The 21,594-nt window shown below is 36.0% G+C and overlaps 1 protein-coding gene across 4 annotated transcripts in view; it reads right to left on the bottom strand.

The window, feature by feature from the left end:
• LOC102685206 (low-density lipoprotein receptor-related protein 1B) overlaps positions 1-21,594 on the bottom strand; it is a 461,586-nt gene that overhangs the window by 350,700 nt on the left and 89,292 nt on the right. For 3 of the 4 annotated variants that reach the window (XM_015358625.2, XM_015358624.2, XM_015358627.2), the window contains exon 2: positions 16,347-16,469. The exons of the other annotated variant lie outside the window; for it this stretch is intronic. In XM_015358625.2, the coding sequence (XP_015214111.2) occupies positions 16,347-16,469 (123 nt within the window). The remainder of the gene's footprint in view (positions 1-16,346; positions 16,470-21,594) is intronic. 4 annotated transcript variants of the gene reach the window in all.

The raw sequence follows: 21,594 nt of genomic DNA on the forward strand, positions 1-21,594 counted from the left end.
TAACAACATGGATAGTAAAAGTAAAAATCTAAGAGAAGGCAGAGGAGATCCGGAAGAGAAGTTGAGAGAGAGGAAAAACATGCATTCAAGAATTCAGCTCGCCAGAATGTTACATTTATCTGAACAAAAAGGCAAAACACTGTCATCCTGACCATGAGGTCATGGTACATTGGAGCAGCAAGATGTGGCAGCACACACATCCCATCAGGGCGCCCAGGTCCAGACAAGCCAAAGCCCTTCTGAGCAAAAACAGAGCCACAGCCTCCAGAGACAAGCTAGGCAAGCAGGCACCCAGTGAAATGGGCGATCCTGCAAAAACAACTGGCTGAGAACAGCTAATACAAGCAGGGGCCTTGAGGCACGGAACAACAGAGGCAAGCTAAGAAGTGCAAGTTTTTCAAATCATTCTTCACAAGTGAGGAGAGCAAACAATTGTAGAACAGTCCCATAGTTTCTCAAACTCATCTACACAAGTGGGAAATGTTATATTTAATTATACATTATATAAAGTTATATTAATGTATAGTATATGTAGAGTTATATTATACACTGTACAAAGTTTTCATATACACTCAGCTTATTCCAATTATCTACATTTCCTCTTGATGCTGTGCTACCAAATCTCTTATCAAGACATTCAGATGAGCAGAAATTGTAAAATGTTCATTTAAACCACAGACTTCTGTTGAACATCTATTGGCACAAACAACCCATTGAAGCAGTAGGGGGCTAATGCCGGTTTTAATACTACGAAGTGAGCTAATGGTACTTTGACAGCTAGCTTGTCAATTCATGAATAATGTCTTGAGTTGGGTTTCATTAGAACATTTTTCTTTTTTTTTACACCATGTTTCAGTATGTACATGAGAAGATTCTGTGATTCGTTTCTGCTGGGCATTGGAGTTTTTACTTATTTTCTTTGCCTGTGATAATGCAGAAGAAAACAATATGCACAGTACCATGTAGTAGCCGTGTATGCAGTACTCAAAAAATCATTAGTTCCAGGGCAAAAATTGTGTACCAAATAAAAGAATTACAGCTTGTGATTCTAGACCAATAAGATGTAATGTATAACACACAAGCAAATACAATTTGAAATTATCTTTAAATATCTAATGTGAAAAAAAAAGATTTTTTTGCTTTATGTCACAGGTCATCCATATGTCGTTGGCAGGAATGGAGCAGTGTGAAAGAGGATATGCTCCCTGGACAAATGACAAAGTGAACCAACCTTTCTATACTGTGTACTGTTGCAGTCTTCCCCATGTTACTCAGACTGATTTCGCTGCCTTTGTTTGAACTTGTGGACAGGATATTTCACCTTCACGACCACAAAAACATAGGTCTCCAAAAGAAAAACAACTGGGCCCTGGGCTTCCTTTCCTTCTGTTGGATTCAGTTCTCTCCATCAGATCCTCTGGAGCAGATGGTACCAGCCACAGGAAGTAAATCACCCCTTTAACTGTGAAGGACTGGGTACTGCAAAATTAAAAGGATCACTTTCAAAGCTTTCTGCTTCATTGCAGAGCACTGTTGTCTGGGATTGTATACAACATTTTTATTGTCAAATGAGTAGGATGCGTCACAGAGGAGTTTAAAAAAACAATACAAGGGTTATTTACTGTAGCGCTGTCATACAGCATTAAAAACAAATACAGTAAGTAACACAGACATAAAATGACAGCAGAAGGGGACTTTAAACACCAGCTTGGCAGTTGGTAGTCTCAAATGCTGGAATGTATAATCATTTTATTATTTTATTCTGCTTATTCTATTCTGCAACTTGCATTTGTACCAATTTATACAGCTACTGTAGGTATTTTATTGGAGTAACCAGAGTGATGTAACTTGTGCAAGGGTACAACTTCAGTGGCCCACTTGGGATTTTAACCTAACATAATTAGAAGGACGTTGAAGCTAAACTGGTGTCACAAATGGGGAGTTAAGAAAATAGTGAAAATCAGGAACTGATCAAGTGGCTAAGTCAATACAGTAAATAAAATAAATATCTCCAAATTGTAAGTGATTTCTCCAGAATATACCTGAGTGGTTGGTATAATTAGAGGCATGTGCATTCTTTGTTCTCTGGCACAGCTTTGGCAAAAAAAGAGTAATAATCTAGACACACTTGGTTAAACAAATATTTATTAATAATGACAAGACAAACACTACACTACACCCAACAAAGCATACAACACACAGGTTACTGTATTTACAGTATCTACAAACAAGGCATTTCAGAGGCCTAACATCCTAATCACCCAGAAAACCTCAGACTACTAATAAGTATTGAACTCTTAAATAATTGCCACAGAGGCCACAATAAGAGATAAACCGCCTTCTTAATAAATGCAATACAACCCACATTTAAATCTCTTTCTCTGCAAACCCGGATGCCACAAAAAAAATGGGAGCCTATCTCCCTCTTCTAAAAGTGCACCCACAAGCAGGAAAGACATCTCTATCTGAGATATCTTTTACCCAGGAAACCCAAGTTCCCTAAAACACAAATACTCAGTTTATGTCTGGATGATCATGAAGTAGGGGCTCTTGCCTGGCACAAGCTTCAATTTCCAACTCCTCCTGGCTCCTCTCTTGGGGTCTGACCTTTCTCCTCCTTTTCCTCTCTTCTTCTCCCTTTTCTTCCCTCTGTGTTCTTAATATGATCTTATGTGGTGTGTTTCCGGACTGCTCCCTGACAATCATTTAACCACAACTTAATTAACTAGGTATACCAAGGTAAACTTTGAAATTATTTGTGATCAGGGGACTCCTTATATCTCAGCAAACATCCCTTCTGCTTTGAAGCTGGAAATGTTTACATTGCTAGGCGTTACTAACTTTATCTAAACTCTTAGAGACACTATAGCGGTGACATTAGTCATATTAATCTAATTTCCTTATATTTACTTCTTTATATACCACAGAGTCTTTACATCTTAATAAAAAAGTTTCTAATGAATAAGATGGTATCCAACCTGGGCCAAACATAGTTGTATTTGGTATTTGGTTTATTATTGTACAATTTTTCAATTTGTTGCAGAGGACTTGCCAGCAATACAGAACGTGTGCATTACTGTGCCTGAGGATACTGGCACATAGAGATGCATGTCAGCTAATCTGGACACTGTAGAGAACTGGGGAGCATGGATCTTCCAAAAGGAAAAGGGGTCTGAGCGATCTGGGAGGCATGAGGTAAAAAGTTACAGTAGATTCATACTTCTGTGGGAGTAACAACAGAAGATGGGTGGGGGCTGATGAAAAGACAGCTTAAGCAGCTTGTTACCCGTAGCAGTTGGATCCTGACCAGTGGCAAGCCGAGAAGGTTGTGTAGCAGACTTGGTACACTCTTGCTGAAGAAAGGCTGTGACTGTCAGTAACTGCTCTGGGCAACATGCAGTTTTGAAGTGAGGAGCCAGAAGAGCTGACAGAGATTCCTTTAAGGCAGAATGACAGTAGTAGCATCATTGGATCTAAGAAATGTAGTAAACTCAAACAGTTCCAGAATGGCCACAAGATCATAAATGCACTGCAAATCTGTTTTAGCGAGCTTTACCTTTGCACTGATCTGCTTTTAGCTTAGGTTGGAATGTTACAAATCTCCCCTTAGAATTGCCAGAGCCTTATCCTTATAACACACTACAGGAGACATCAGCAGAAGAAATGCCAAAGGAGGACTTGCAAACACTAAGTAAATGATATAAAAAATATAACTGAACTGAAGTGGGACCAGTAGGGAGTTCTCACTCTATGGTCTGTGTGGGTCCTAAAAGCCCCAGTAGAGTGAGAGACATTATACTGTAAAGAAGATGGCCTTTTATGTTAAGACGTAAAATCGATGTCCCGACCCTCTGTGGTCATTAAAAACCCAGGGAATTTCTCAAAAAGAGTAGCAGGTTGGTGTCCAGCCCAAATTTCCCCATGGCCATTACCAATCATATCCTCGTAATAATCCCCGTCTGTGAATTGAGTTTGTCACTCTGTTTCCTTCCCTACTGATAGCTGTTGTGTGGTGAGCGTACTGCCACATTCAAGTGGAGCTACAGTACACATTGGTAGTGGTGGAGGGGAGTAGAGTGAAGTATCCAGAAAAGTGCAGTATAAGTGAATTACTTAAAATGTTTAATTATTTTAGAATCAAAGTACTTTCTCTCACATGTATTTTATTATTTTGCAACTAGTTTCAGCAACCATATTTGATAATAATAATAATGTAATGTTAATGTTGCTTTATTAACCCAATACAATTTCTTGTATTAGGAATTCGTCTTTTTGCATACTCCAGCTTGCTCTCCATGAGACACAGACACACAGAAAGGGACAGAAGCTTGGGGTCAGAGCACAGGGTCAGCCATTGTACAGCACCCCTGGAGCAGCTGGGGTTAAGGGCAACCTCCCAGTCACAGGCACAGATCCTAAGCCACAGAGCCACCGCCCCGCCCCAAAAGATTTAAAGATTTTAACCGATGCTCATCCCAGATCTGTTTAAAATTTTTTAAACAAATTTATTTAAACAAGGTATAGACAAATCTTGCCAGCACACTAGGTCATCTTTCAATTTAACCATCAAATGCCACAGAACTGACCACTTACTGACCACAAGTGCCATACTGTAAACAAGCCATTTTTTCATATGAAAACAGACACAAGAAAATCACCCTCCATAAATCAGCCTTACTAAATAAGAAAAGCCTTCTTCGCACACAGATGGAAATACTAGAAGGAAAAAAAGCAATGCCCTAAAACAGATTCCTGGCAGTACCATACTATCAATATGATTGTATTTTAAATCTTAGACCTTGTAACAATAATAATCCCTTGCATTTACTAAGATTCCTTTAGATACTATACTGAATCTGACGTAATACATCTATGATACTAATGTGCTTTTCATCCCATAGTACTTCACTTCCTCTACCACTTGAAGGACAGCTCCCACTTGGGTCACGCAAGGTAGCCATTCTGCACCAGCATCCCCTCCTGCACAGAAGATCCACAAAGTGGTGAATCCTGACCGCAGTCAGCTTGCAAAATTACCCAGGCTTGAAATCAAGACATCTCCATCATAGAGCTCAGCCTGCACTCTGATTGAATGCCTTCACCTGTTAAGCCACTGGGGAGGGTCACAATAGCAATAATGTGAAATGTCAGCACTCATCTAGCTTTTGTATTTTAGCATCTTTCTTTACAAGAACTGCACTCACTCTTGCCCTACAAATACATTATAAACTGCTCTAAGTATTGATTGAGTGAAGAACATATCTGTTGAGTGTGTTAAATAAATAAAAGACACCTTAAACAAATGAGCTATTTCTAAAATGTCATCATGGTAAAATTAATAGTTGATAAAAGAACAATTTATTATTATGATATGTGATATTTATTATTGTGATATGTGAGAATATAATATTCTCTTAATCTAACCAGTGGGTATAATATAGTGGGTATAAAAATAATAAAGAGGTATAATATAGCTATATTTTAATAATATATTATTCATAGGAAACTTATATAGTCTATATACTAAACATACTGTACTAGCATAGTCTAGAATAGACGTTTGCAAGGTTGATCTTGTCAATGCCTTTGAGAATTATGAACACTTACTGTAGATCAGTTTCCTTATAGTTTGCTTCTTTGTTAAAAACTAAAAAGGTGAATTTAGGTTCTTTTAGCCAGTATTGCAGGACATTTCAGTAAGCCTGGGAGTGTATTTGGACATATTCCAGAGCAGCCAAATCATTCCTGAAACATGGTGACCAAACTGCACATAGAATTCCACAAGCAATTTAATCCAAACTTTTATATAATTTTATAAGTAAGGATTTTCTAATGCTTGTGAAATTCTCCGTAGCATAAAATCTTTTAATTTAAAATATAAAATACCTCACACGATATGTGCTGGTTGCTTATTCATCAGAACTGATGCTTGTTTAAAGAGTGCTACAGTAGTTAAAGTGAAATTAGAGGTATAACCGGAGTCAACATATACTGTAATGGTTGTTGTAACCCTAACACTACATGCCTAAGATGCCTGCTTATGTAAATACCATTTTAACAGCAGTTATCAGATGATTAAAAATTGGCCAAAAAAAGACAGATTATTGAAGAAAAGAAATTAAGAGCTTTTAACAATTATTTTGTTTGTTAACAGACTCATACTGTATTTTTTGGTTTGAGGAACATTTCAAATCTGATGAGTGAAGGGCACGATTAAGCACGGAACTGCTCGATTGGAATCCCAGCTAGGGTTTAGGTTAGCATTCCCACACTACTTAGTGGGAAATATTCCACAGCCATATTAAAAAGATTTGAAGCATGAAAGTAAATATTACATAGTCCACTATGTAACCGACAACTCAGGTGGAACAAAAATCACAAGTCCCTGGGCCTACAGAAATTGGGTTTGAAATCCCTGCTCTAACTCCACACAGAAGCCTGTGATTTATACCCCAAATCCAGAATGGTTCAGCTTACCAACCGTATTATACAGATTTATATTTCAATTCCAAAATACCAATTTCATTTAAGCCAAACAAAAATTTAAAAGAAAGTGTGCTTTACAGAATGTTTTATTACAGTGCCTCTCTCTGCAGATCATATCAACATACACCGGTGCTATTCTTATTCAGTGGACAACTAATCACTCACCAGGAGACCAGTAAAATCCTTTATTACAGAGCTATAACAGTATTCTGCCTTTTCACATTCCACAAAACTAGGCCATCTCCCAGCCTGTGCTCACCTATTTCACCTCACTGGTCTCCAGGGTACCCTAGCTGAAGAGAAAGAAAGCACTGTGATCAAGTAGTTGTCCTGTGGAGGGCAACACACCTCTTGAGACTCATGACAGAGGTGCTTACACACCTGTCCTGAAACAGAAACTTAAATGTTCTGGCTAACACAGATTATCTGTGAAGGAACTATAAAATCGTGGAAAAATATCTGGTAGATATTGCCAGATGACGCAGTAGTTTTTCAGGGCCAAGCAGAGCGCAGTGCTTGAGATCCACTTAAATATGCCACCATGCAGAAATAAGAAAGAACTAAATGTGCTTCATCCACAAATGTTTTTACATCTAAAACAGCACATTACTTCTATATAGCAGACTTTGACCACTTCCTGACATCACTTCACTTACTCTGACGCAGGAGCTCGGGCTTTCTGTTGATTGGGGTTAATTCAGGCGCTCATGATGTCTCTGCGGGGCTCAGACAGCTTGATAGGTATGCAGTAAGCTCTCTAATTAAGGGGTTGAGGTTCCCAGTATGAGTGGAGTTTATTAAATAATTAAAAAGCAATCTTAAGAACCAATAATCACACAGTTCTATTTAATAACCCTGACAATTCATTATAATATTTTCAAAAAGCTAAGAGCTGTTACTGAAATAAAACAACACGAGTTATGGTGGATTGTGTTATCTTGTACTTGCTCATTGATAGCCTCACACATTTCTGGTACTCCAGTCGACTGAAATCTCAGCAAGTAGCTTATTCTGTCTCAGAGGTCTTACTGTACCTGTCATTCTGCAAGTGAGAAAACAGCTGGCTAAAAAATTATCTTACTAAATATAGAAAAAACATTTACACTTTTAAATTTTTTTTGCTTGTTTATTTATTCATTTTTCTCTTTTGTTCCTTTTTATGAGTCTAGTACCTGCAACAAGCCCTCACCAGTGAGCTTGATTGTATTCAGAAATAATGTGGTCTTAGGTGATCAGTTTTAAATACAAATGCAGACCTATAGTATATACTCCTAGCACAGTCGCTCACTGTGTGCTGGCAACATTACAAGAAGTGCTAAAAAAAATCAGATTGTCTAAGTGAAGGATAATCCATGTATATCTGAGGGAAAAACATTACCTTTGTATTGGAGCTGTCAGCATTTCCTCAGAGCAAGCAGAATACCTCCCTTAACAGATATTTTGCTGTATTTTAGAAGATGCACTGTACAATAATTGTAATAGCAATGCTATATTGAAATGAAACGCTAATTGAGCATTTCAACACTGTTAGCAATGGTCTCAAAACACCTTGCAAACGTTCCACTTTTCCCTCAGATGTACTGTAAGGTGCGTGGTCCTGCCACAGCCGCCTGTGAAGCCGCCTTTCAGCTCCTTTTAATCTGAAACATTTTTCAGCTTTTTTTCTTAATTTTTTTCCCGAGATGCCGGAAGATGAATGCGTTGTATATCCATGTTGATTTTTTTTATATTTGATATTTCAAATAAATTTTATGTATTTTTTCATCATTGCACTTATCTAACTGAAAGCATTATTTCAGTTGTCAAAGTACGCACTAACATAATGCAATGGCATATTTCTTCCTCATCAAGAATGTTTTAAGGTTTACTACTTTATATTATATTACTTATTATAATTAATGCCTGGAGGGATTCTAAAACACATTATGTTTTACTGTATGCCAAACATATTCATAACAGATATAAAACAGGTTTGTTTTTGGAAATGTTTTTGACATCATCATCTTCTCTGAATAGTAATTTCCAATAATCAGTATGACCAAGTGAAAGAAGGGGGGCATCTCATCATGACCCCAGTCGTCTGGAGATGGCCTGTAGGAGTACAATTCACCGCTGTTTCCCCCTCATCAGTTGATCTAGTAATTATCACCCTGCAACTCACAACTGGCAGCCCACTGAAGCTAAGCAGGTGTGAGCCTGGTCGGTACCTGGTTGGGAGACCTCCAGGGAAAAACTAAGGTTGCTGCTGGAAGAGGTGTTAGTGGGGCCAGCAGGGGGTGCTCACCCTGTGGTCCATGTGGGTCCTAATGCCCCAGTATAGTGACGGGGACACTATACTGAAAACAGGCGCCGTCCGTCGGATGATTAAAAATCCAAGGGCGTCTCTCGAAAAGTGTAGGGGTGTAACCCCGGCGTCCTGGCAAAATTTCCCATTGGCCCTTACCAATCATGACCTCCTAATAATCTCCCTCTATGAATTGGCTACATTACTCTGCTCTTTTCCCCACTGATAGCTGATGTGTGGTGAGCGTTCTGGTGCACTATGACTGCCGTCGCATCATCCAGGTGAATGCTGCACATTGGTGGTGGTGGAGGGGAGTCCCCATTACCTGTAAAGTGCTTTGAATGGAGTATCCAGAAAAGCGCTATATAAGTGTAAGCAATTATAATTATTATTATTATTATTATTAATTATTGAAGGCTAGTAAACTCCAGTCTTCAATATAGTTAATTTTTTCCCCAAAAAAGTTACAGAAATGGCAGGTCTTAAATGATTAATTTAATTTTCTCTTATCATATTGACTCAAAGTTTTATAGATAAAATAGAGTGCAGTAAATATAATCCTTTTTCGCTTGAAATAGTTTGTTTTTGGATTATGCTAAATAACACAAACGATCATATATGTAAAGTATCAATTTGTGGCACAGAGATTCACTGAATATGCATCAATATTTAGGTAAGCTTTGTCCACAAGTGGTGCTATTGTTAAAATTGTTTGCAATCAACAGCGGGTTTAAAAATAATTTCACTTCCACCTGAGCTTTTTTCTGTAGATTGTAAACAGAATCACATCTCTGACACCTGCATTAACACATCAATGTCACCCTTAACTAGTTTTCCTGAGCAATACATGAAACTCCTCATTAGAGGAAAAATGACAGAGTATTGACAATTGCTGCCATCACAAAACACTCAAGAGCTTAAAACACTGCAAATGTCACATTTACAAACACTGATAATACTTCCATTTTTAGCAGCTGAGCTAAAGCCACAGAAGGAAAAAAAAGATAACAGGCACAACATATTTCTGTCAGTGGAAGCATATTTATATTTTTTTTCTAAAAAGATAATAAAAAGCAAAACATAAACATACACAAACAAATGTCATCTCTAGAGGACTTAAGTCGACAAGCTGCTGTCAGAAGTTTAAGTACCTGCCATCAGTACAGACGACATCTCTCTGAGCGCCCCAACTGTAACCTCCTCAGAAGGATCAGCTTACAGACAGAGGCAGTGCTGAGCAAGTTTTCACACCTTCGATTCATTTTTACTTTCTTACAGATACAAACACTGCTATAAACCTTCTACCTAAGTATACAGTATATTAGATATATTCATATGTATAAATGATAATTACGCATTGTAAATTAAAATTAATAATGTAGAAATTAAATTATGTTATGAAGTATTTCCATGAAAAATGTATCCAAGGCACTGTACAGCTTTGGATTGTGGACCCAAGACACTGAAACCCTGCTGGCTAAACAGACACACTTTTCAACGTTGGACACCTGCAATTATGTTTAAAAGAGTCTACAGTGTCCACTGTCACACCAGGCTCGCATGATCTCGGACTCTCCTGACCTACTACTTAGTGGAGAGGCAGACCACTACGAGCTCCTGGGATCAAAGGAACCCGCCAGGGATTTAGTTTCTTGCCTTGAATTTTTGTGGGTTTTTTCCTCTATGTATAATGGTTAAACCGGCTACTCTGATACATTAATGTGCTGATTAATGATTTGTGATACTGCTCTGTGATAATTTGTCATAAAGGGTGTAGAAAATGTAAAACTGAATTGAAAATTGATTCCATTATTTCTCACAAAAACAATGACTCACTGAAAACATTGTGTCAGGAGTTCTTCCTTAAAGCTAATCAGCATTAAGCTTGCACAGATTTCTAAATGACATCAATATTTCGTAAATATAATTTTCCAGGCACAGCAAACATTAGATGTAAGTTGCTTCCCATCTATGGTCTATTAAACTTTTTTGTTAAAAATTCTTCTACTTCATGAAACCATCATAGTAATGGTTATATTGTCCCTGTACAAAAAGAGGAAAGGGAAAACTTGCTTTGATCCCTGAATCTGAACCTCCTTCAGTACATGTCAGCAAACATCTCTTTGCTTAAAATTTGGAAATGTGGACACTAGCCAGGTGTCCCCATTGTACTTAGATTCACTTCATATCAATATATTTATTGTCTTTTTCAAAACTACAGTTCTGGCTGTATTGCCAACAAAGTGCACCCTTTTAATTGAACTTTATTAAACATTCAGTAACTACAGATCTATAGCATACACAATTTTTATCACTTTTTTGTGCTACTTTCTCCTTTACATTGCAAATCTGGTACATGAACAAATATTAATTGAAAATGTTTTAAAAATCTAAAATCATTAAATAAGCTGAATAAAAAAGTGACCTCAAATAATAACAATGTTGATGCTTGCAGTGCCATACACAGTTAAAAATCTGAAATTCAGCTTTCTAATGTTTGTTGCAGTCTTATTTGACAAAAATAAGGTGCAATCTACCTTTAATTATTTCATTCGAAAGTGTGACTCCAATTATCACAGGCATTCCATTGACTTGGCCTACTTTCTAGATTTTCTCTCATTTTGGTTTGAATGAGCTCTGATCGATTACATTCAATGAGCACCAAGCAATTCAATTCACCCCCCAAGGCAGATAATTTACTTGGCCTGAATAACTTCTAAGTGACCAAACAATTGCTACTAAACAAGTTGATTTTCATTTCTGTGTCACAGCCCCCTGTATGTACAAATCCCTTCAATCAATTCACATCAAGGTAAAAACGTCATGCTGTGAAATGTTAATATGAAAAAAACATTTTTTGATTTGCCAGTTTCACAATGTTATCTGTAGGCTCAAATACCTTATCAAAATTATCCTTATTAAACCACTATTATGCATGTACCTCCAATCTCAATAGAACCACATTTTTTGAATACTTCTCATTATAACAAAACCACTAACAGTTAACAAGACATTTTATGTGCACCTGTTTCACATTGTTTGTCCTATCCCATCCATGTTTCTTTATCACCGTTAAGACCTTTTATGACACACTAATAAATTCACACCCAGTATGAAAAAGACTCACATGAGATTCAAGGCCACAGGCACTCAAGTGGCTCACATGGGAAAGATGCCAAAGCTCCAGCAGATGTAAAATTGTTGTTATCCTACTAACACATTGCTTAAAGAGTCTTCTGTTACAAATATAGTATGTACATTTTGTATTTAAAATGCCATTTTGTATTTAAATGTATTATGTTTACATATTTTATAAAAAGTACTTTTACAGCAAATACATAGTGATGGAATGCTTAAAGTACAAAAAACTGCATGTCTTAACTGTCACTCTTACTTCTCATCAAGGGCTTGAAGAGCACCTTATGCATTCCCAGGTTTTGAGGTTCAAACCTGCAGAGCCAGAAATTGAAATGAGATGTGATTTGTCTATTTCAAGAAATCAAAAAAACTCCCAAAACTCCAACACAAACTCGTCTTCGGACATGTTATTAGTATAAATTGATATTATGACATTTGTCACATTTGTGAGATTTTTAGAGAATTTTGTTAATTCCTTACTGAGAAGTCCTACATTCTCTTTTATTATGAAAAGCTTGTAAAGGTATATGTAGATAAAAAAGACAAAACAGGCTATACAGTACTAAACTAAACAGAGCCCAACCTTAAAGTCTTAAAGTGAAACTGGACTGTAATTGCTAAATATGTTGACTGCTTACTTAAGTTATAATGTTACCAACAAGATAATGGATTGTACTCAAAATGCATAAACAAACAGGTTCAGCATAGACATTCCTCCTATGTTGCAACAGCAGAAACATCACTTGTTTTGTTAATTTTATTTTGTTAGAAGTTGATGCTGTTTAGTTAGCTCATATACAGTACAGTACATAGTGTACAGTATGTGTAGTTTTGTGTTTTATATTAACAGAGAGTAGGTTTTGCAAGATAATATCAGTATATTAAGATTCAAGATTTATATTTAATATTAAGAAATTAAATCAATCAACACAATGTGAAAGATGTCAAAAACAACAATTTTGTTCCTCATTTTGTCTCATTCAGTTTGCTTTCTGAAATTATGAACCAGCCAGAAAGCACTTCCTGTCAATGAAATTCATTGTTGGTTGTTTTTCATTACTGCTCTTTGACCAAAAAAGCGTGTGCCTTGCAATCTCAAACAGAAAATTCAGGGGGAAATTGCAGTACTTTATCTCTTCATGTTTCTTTATTTGCTACATTTCATCCACATGTTTCCATTTCCACCACAATATTTATTTATCGATTTGATTCAAAACACAGGCACACGCTGCCACCACGCTGATGAAATGGCATGAGTCCTGTGTAGAATGTTGAGATGTTTTTGAAGTTTAAGTTTATAACATGACTAATATTTACAAATACAGTGTATGTAAGAAACAATGATACCTGAAATCAATAATTTAGCAATGCTATTTAAAGTAGTAATTACTAGAAATACTGGATTATAGTTTAGAAGTGACAGCAGTGGCACCATCATTGCCTGATTGTGTAATTGAGTGATTTACTTTAATTTTATGTTCATTTTTCTTTTATTTACAATACATTTAATTTTTAATCCAAATCCACCCACATTTGTATGGGCATTTAATCAAAGCAGTGCTGTGATTAAGTATTTCTGTTTTAAGAGTGTCACAATTCTCAAAAGGGTGACAGTCTTTTTGAGGGTAACTCAGTCACAGAAAGTTCTGTAATGTGGATCACAATCATACAGTATAAGTGCTTTTTGTCTTTCAGTCTTAAGGAGAGGGGCAGTCTATGACTTTGTACTGTATGTTTGCACAGTTGTTTTACACATTGAGTGCTTTGTATGTACAGTATACCCCCATACAGTATCTGTATTGTAATATGAAGAAGGTATTAGTCAAAGTTTTCCTTTTTATTGCTTTCAATTTTACTTGTTTTAGTACTTTAACCTGTCGTAAATTCTGATTCTGGTATTATAGTCAGTAAACTAGTCATGTTCAAAGATCACAAGTAATAGTGCAGAAGTTGCAAAGGAAATTGAAATCTATTTAGACAAAATTCAAGACCAGTGCAAAAAGCGATTTCTTCAAAGCATGGAGCAATAGTGTAAAATATAGATCTGAGTGAACAACACTGACAGGCACACACCCACAGACCTGCAGGTCCTTTACGTCCCCCTAAAAACACCAATTTAGTTCAAGTGGACGTTTTCAAAATCAACAGTGGAACACAAATCAGAGGAAACAAGAGGAAGTACACTTCAAATAGGGAAGAGGGAGTACATATTTACGTAATGGATCATGGGAGTCTGCAACAAGCTACTCAGCCGTGTTGAAGCCAATATACTGGCTTCTTCAGGAACTGGCTGGATGAAATCCTCAGACCATTTAGCTTCAATTTACAAAGGAGTCTAGGTGGGCTGAACAGCCACCTTTCAAGTGCTACTCTTTTTATGTTTTTATGCCAAGCATTCTCTACACTCAAGATTTCAGGATGTCCTGAAGAAGTTCACTCTGAGTGAAAGATGCAGAGTCCATGACAGACAAACTTAAAAAATGTAATTGTAAGCTAACATTGTGTCATATTCAAAGTTTCCTTTATCCATCCATCTTGTCACCGGGAAGAACATATAAACCCTAAAGCTGCAAAGCAGCAATATTAGCTACTATGGCACCATGTCACCCAGGTTCCTTTACTTGTGATCGTTTTCATTTTGTAAAAGGACACAGGGAATGCTGGAATATGGCACAGTAATGTTCCCTCTTTTCTTGATCCTTAAACATGCAAATACTGTGTGAAACACTGTTGTCATGCCACCATTTTCCATTCTTGCAGATGAAAAGCGAGTGCTAGTGACTTATTGCAGATACTGTAAGTCTGTAAACTGTAAGCCCCTAATCTCTGTGCTGATTCTCCAAGGGGCTTAAATTCATACTTGTAACCTGACTGTTAAGTTTTGATTACCAAAACTGTAAAGGCAGCACAGATCAATAAGTCACATTGGCAAGTAAACAGCAATTGATCAACAACACTGTTTCAATATTGCTTGTTCTTTGAACTCCCTGAATACATTTCTGTCCTTTGTCAGATGTCCCTGTGCTTGTGTTATTAACTCAATAAGAAATACAGTTTCTCCTCTACTGTATGTTTCAAGTATTGTACAACAGACAATACTTGGTGTGGTACCCTTGAGCAAGGCATACTCAAATTCCTCCAGTTAATGACCCTGCTGTACACATGAGTCTCCTGGTTGTTATTGCAAATGAGAATTCTTTCTCAATTGATTTAGCTGGTGAAAAAAAAAAACTAACAAAATGTTACACTTTCTCCCAGCCCTGCTTAACTGGGGACCAGACAGTGAGGCTGATGCTGGGTTTTATTCCTTCACACTGTGGTCTTTGAGAAACAAGCTGCAAAGTGAAGGTCCAGTTCAGCTCGGATAACGTGTGTCAGTTATCTCAAATATTGAGAGCCTTGACTTCAGATATTCATGGCCTCTGTTTTTCATTTCTTAAGCACTTATATAATAATCTCATACAGTAGAAAAACACAATGCACACTTGAACAGTGCTACTGTGGGGGAAAAAAACTATATAATGCATAAATAATTTACAGTAATACATGATAACATTGTTATTTATCACAGGAGGTTGGTTGATTCTTTGACTTATCAGACTAAAAAAAGACTTAAAACTATGGAAATATTTAACTTTTCCCCAGCCCTATCATAATGCTCAAGTCAAATTATAAACAGCTTTTTAGTAGCATTTTATAAAAGAAAAATGTAGTTATTACTAATCAATTGAAATTAGAATTGAAAACAAAAGGGGAACAAGATCTACAACATGACAACTTATACTAAAAACTATGAATTATTTAATCAGATAATTAAATATGAAATAATAATTTAAGACAGAAGTTAAATTTATTTAAAAATATAAAATTGGTGAATATAAATTAATTCCATTGCTTTTTTACTGCATTGTCACATAATACACAGTAAATCCTAAACAACATATGAAATAAAGCTTGCATTTTTAACCACTAGAGTTGCTGTTCTTTGCCTAGTATTTTACCTCAGGTATTATTTTCATGGAAATTATTGAAAACCTGAAATTACTTGATTCATCTGTGAAGGCCGTTTCATTTCATCAATAATCCAGTCATTCAGATGTAAGGAAACTGAACATGTCCAGCAGATGACAACAACAGAACTTGTTGTTATTCTGTATTTTCAGGCCCAAGTATAGTCAGAATTTTATTACAGTACATTTAATAAATTGAGTTTGAGCTGAAATCTGTAATGTTCATAATCACGGAAGCTATCTTAATAGCCTACATTGTTAACTGAAACTTTAAAGGTTTCCTTCAATGCCCCGACATAAGAAAAAAAATCTATATACAGAGTAAAACTTTATTCAACAGGAAGCACAATGTTAATTGCAAATCTTAACCTAAGTAGTCAAATCTTAGAAGTTCAGTAAAGGTGCAAAATAAATCTCTGATTACTTACATCTGTCCAGCGATTCATCGGCACTGTCTGGACAGTCAGGTTCTCCATCACATAGCCAGTGCTCAGAAATACAAGTCAATTGATCGTGGCAAAGAAATTCACCCACATCACACAACAGGTGTTCTGGAATTCAGGAGAAAGATGAAGAAAGGGAAAAACAAAAAAATGAGTTTTTCATGATGATGGTTTCTAAAATATTTGATCAACAAAATATTTTGTCAGTAGGCTCTAAATGTAGAATGTGATTAAAACTCATTGTAATTTCTTTTATGCAGATGCTACAGTTATTTGTAAAATGATGTGATGAAATGGCTGATTAGAAATGACATAGTGTTTTTTGACAGACTGAAGGAACTGAATCATTTTTAGTCTTGAACAGGGAAGATCATGAGGAGACCTGATATATGAATATAAATATAAGTCTATAATCTGGCTTCTTTCTTCCTTCTTGGGTCAAGTATAATAAATATTTAGTTTACAAAAATTACTCCTTGGTGATAACAGAGGGGAATTAAAATTAATTCTTAAAATAAAATGCAATGTAGTAAATGGATAAAAAAGTGGACAGCTGGACTCTTAACTCATTCCCATTCAAAACAGAGTAAAGAGTGCAGTGAGACAAACTGCAGTCCTGCAGCACAAGATGATTCTTTCACCTCCAAGGAGACAGCAAAGCGTTCATAACTAGCAATTATCGGCTCACCATCAGTGTTAGTCAGACGATATGAATCTTTCAATAATTATCTTTAAGCCATATGGAATGAGTTGGGAAAGCACAGACTGCATCTTTATATTCTGTCAGTGTTAAATGTGCAAATTATTTTTCATCTTATTAACAGACTTCAAAATAAGCAGTAGCATCAAATATAAAATCTATCACATCTGCCTGTATTATTAAATTCAAAGGATGCTTAAGTAAAAAATGTAGGATATTTATTCGCTAAGGATGTCAGATTGCCCATATAATGAGAAATATTCAGTAAGAATACCAGTAGAAAAACAGAGAATTGTGTAGTAAATTTGTAGTAAAAATAGAATTAATTATTAGACAACTTTAGTACTCTGTATGCTTTTATGTACATGATACACAGTATTTAATTATGAATGAAAATATGACCCTTGTTTTAAAAAATCAAAACATCATCCCCATTGCATCCAGAATTGTTATATATTTCGATTTTTTGCAGTTCTGTAATATTTAGCTGCCTCTATGGATGTGCTATGGGCTTGTTGAATTCCATTTTTTTCACAGCTTTAAACATGATTTAGACTGTCAGGCTTCACTTAAGTTAGAAAGACATCTGTTGAAGACTTTTTAATTTCAGAAAATATGGAAAGCATATTTTGCCAACCTGAATCATGCCAACCGTCCTTGTTTACATTCAGTAAACAACACTAGTAACACGCCTATGCTCGTATGGTCTATGGGGTTGCTGGGTTAATTCAATCTCCTTCATGCTAGTGTGCCAACACACAGATCAAGTGGATTTCCGAAAACACTGATATCAAACACTTATTCAGATCATTTTCATGCAGGCAGTGAGCTACAGTCATTCTGCTGATGAACAGGTTATTTCGTCCTGGTGCTTATCATCCTGTTGCCACTCTAGTCTGGAAATGATTCTGCAGGCTGATCAGAGGGTCACGATGGCCAGGATGTGGCCTGTTGCCCACAGAATCTGTTTCCTCCATTTCCTGGATTCTCCAGGCTAGACTGCTGGTTGAATTAGAAGACCTCATTCTCTGCAACTTCTCTGACAAGACTCCTGCAATTATGCCAATAGCAACTAGGCAGTTTTCATCAGTCAAGCATGGCATTGTCTTTTCATGCTTTAATCTTGTTTTATTATTTCAAATTTTACAATTGTTTTTTTTTTGTTAACAGAGAGATTCATCTTATATGTATTACAAACAGTTTATTGTTATCATTGCTTTCTTTTGCGAAACACACATCTGTACTGGGTGACAGGTTTCCCAGCAGTGCCTGTCACAAAAGTTTTACAATCATTTAAAAAGTGGCATATGCTTCACAACTGTTTTGACATTGTCCATCTGTTCCATTTTGCTTGCTGAACAGGTTTTTTAACCAAGCCCAAAGAGGGTTTAAGGCACTGAAAGCAATTATTCATTCCAAAGCTGCTGCATGGGACATAAACACACTTTACTTCCGAGCCGCTATTGTTTCTGGTGTGGTTGCAACAGCTACAGCATAGGGATAATTCAAGAAACTATTAGTTTCTGCCCTCGAGCTAATACTGTGATACCAAGGGATGAGCCAAGAAAGGTTGAATGGCCACTTCTGGTTCCTGGGGATTCTTGTGTTTTTTATTAATGATTTTGGCTGTTTTATCTTACAGATTGTGTTGTTTTTGCACAGTCTTATTTTTTTCAAACAACCTTGATAGTGTACAAGGTAATTATGCAGCGTTCCATGCTAAAGTTCCAACCGAAGCAGTATTCTCAAAGATGATTTGTATGTATAATGTGTCGAGATTTTTGGTGCATTAAAAATAGTTTTCTCTTTGACATGATCAGGGGCAGAGGAGTAGAATAATTTGATTTAACAGATAAAGTTACATACTGTAGCCTTAAAAAGCCATGGAATGTCAAGACATTACATAACTACCAAAATACAAAATACACATCTTGTTGGAAAAGACTAAAAGTTATGTCCTCATTGCTTCCACTCACTAAGCAGTGGCTTTTTAGGTCCGCTGTGTGTTAACATAATAACAGGTTATTGTATTTATTATTTTATAGTAAATACATTGCAGGCATGGGGCACATCTGTTGCCAAATTGTCAGAAAAATCCTTTTAAATTAGTTTGTACCAATATGTGTAGTTGGTTTAATAAAATACAGTACATTAAAAAACAAAACAAAACTAATTGGTTCCACTTCTCATTTGTTGTCTTTGTCTGTATCACATTCCAATTCCCTTTGACGAAAATAAAATAAAGCTCTACAGAAGGTACCTGTAGAAATGGGGTTATCTAGCCTACCCCTACCAGGAATCCCCAATTTATACATTTCCAGGTTAGCTATTTTAAAAACACATACTGTAACACTGAGATTCAGCCCTATATTCTGTACTATGGCACGAGACCCATTGGGAAAATGTCTTGCTTGTCATTTCACATGCCAGAATGCACAGTATTACAAAATGCCTGAAGACTTGCTTACACATACATGACTGGGGATTAAGGCTTTTGTTGTAACCCTGCAATTATACAGAGCAAGCTGTTGTATTAGTCATTTTAAAGTATAAAATATGCAGGAGAGAATTATTTAAGTAATTTATCTGTTAAACCTCTGTCATTGCATTCTAAACTTTGGTCACATGAAAAGGAAAAAAAGATGTGCTCTTCTGGGGAAAAAAAGGGGAAAAATTCTCAAACAGGGCTTATTATGCAGGATTTATTCCCCAAAATAATAACGGTTGTATTAAAGTTAGTCTTAACAGGGATATGTTCCTTAATCAATTCTGCTTTTTAGTAATCAGGGGTTTGGATTCAAGTGGTTTTGATTTAATTTAGCATATACAATAGGTCAATCAAATAGCAACATCATTAAAACTGTAAAAACTAACAAAAGTTAGCCAAGTTTCACTTTTTTATCCCATATAGCAATACCAATTACTGGATTAGTTGGCTGTCTGGTGTACAGTAACAGTCTTTCTGTGCAGCAAACAACATGTTACATAAGGATGTGTTCTAAGTTATTGCAGCAACCAAACAGACATTTTAGAGTCCCTCAATGCAGACTGCAAAATGAGCAAAATGAGGAATTCCTTTATCCCCCATTTAATCAAACCACTCAATAAAAGATTATTAAGTTATGGATTACGTGCAATTATTGGTTACTGTATGTGAGAAAATGAAGGGGTGTTGTGCAAGGAGCTTAGGGTGATTGTGAGAGACGTAAATTTACAGGTTATGCTGCAGCTGTGTGGATTCCCATAGAAATGGCGTGCAATTACTATGTATGGGTTCATGTCTTTTATTGAAAGTGATATTAAGTTATTAGTTATATTAAGTAATGTAAATTTGTACTGTTTGTTTTTGTAAGTCTTTGTGTGTGTAAAACATAGCTGCTTGGATGCAAAAGAAATTTCTGAGAAATCAGATAATAAAGTATTGATGTATCATATCTTATACTGTAATAGGCAATTATTGGAAACAACAGTATATTTTATGATGCTCTTATGGAACCTGGAGGTCTGTTTTTCTGTCAATCAATTGATGGATTTCTTTTTCTTATTTTTATTCCTTTGATATAGTATCTAAGGCTGTTAATACAGAATGTAATTACAGCCTACCATACTTCCTTATGTAAAATTGTTTTTGAAAGGGTGGTTTGTGAAAAGTAATGGTTTATATTATGGATTAGCTAGCAATCTACTAGCAAAGGATTTTTCAGAGTTTGTCAATTAAAAATATCAAAACAAAGTATTGGTACATCAATTAACAACAGAATAACATGCAAAAATAAACAAAAAGAGCTATATCTTATGGTGTTTAGAAAATGTACTCCTTCTTAGCAGGTTCAATCCCTTTCTTTCCCAGTTGATTATCAGTTAAAGACTGCTGTCCTGACTTGGAAGCAATGTCCTTACCCAACAGCTGGACTTGTCAGAGAGTGATATTCTTCATAACAGAAGTATGTAGTGTCCTTATGCCTGTGTTTACCTTTTATCTTAATTTCTTAGAGGTGCACATTTCTATTAATGGATGATATAAATGACTACACAGTAGGTTAATACCCTTACACATGTAAACAGTGTCATGGGATTTTTAATAATTGGTCACTTTATGATCAAACCTTGGTTTAATTTTTCATCTAAATAATAGCTTGTGTCTTCTACAGCAGAGTTCCATATTGGGGAATAGTGTCTTCATAATATTACACATTTTCATTGGAAAACATTTAAACAACATGACTGCATACAGCAGAATAAAGAACAAAGGAACTACCACAATCTACACATCATAAAAAAGAAAGATAGATAAGCATCAAATGAGTTCAGTGCAGGTTACATAAAAGGTATTTTTTGCTCATACTTTTGTAAGATCAAACAAAGTGACTCGTATAGTCCTTTTTAGATATTTCTCAAACAGTTGTTTCAAAATACAGAAGGTCAGCATTATACAATTGTATGCTTGAAATGTATACTGTAGGTCTACATTAAATCACTAAAGATGTTTAGTTTTGTGGACAGAGGAAAACCTTTGAGGGCTTTCATGAATAA

This window comes from Lepisosteus oculatus, chromosome 12 (assembly GCF_040954835.1).
Source record: "Lepisosteus oculatus isolate fLepOcu1 chromosome 12, fLepOcu1.hap2, whole genome shotgun sequence".
Taxonomy (NCBI): domain Eukaryota; kingdom Metazoa; phylum Chordata; class Actinopteri; order Semionotiformes; family Lepisosteidae; genus Lepisosteus; species Lepisosteus oculatus.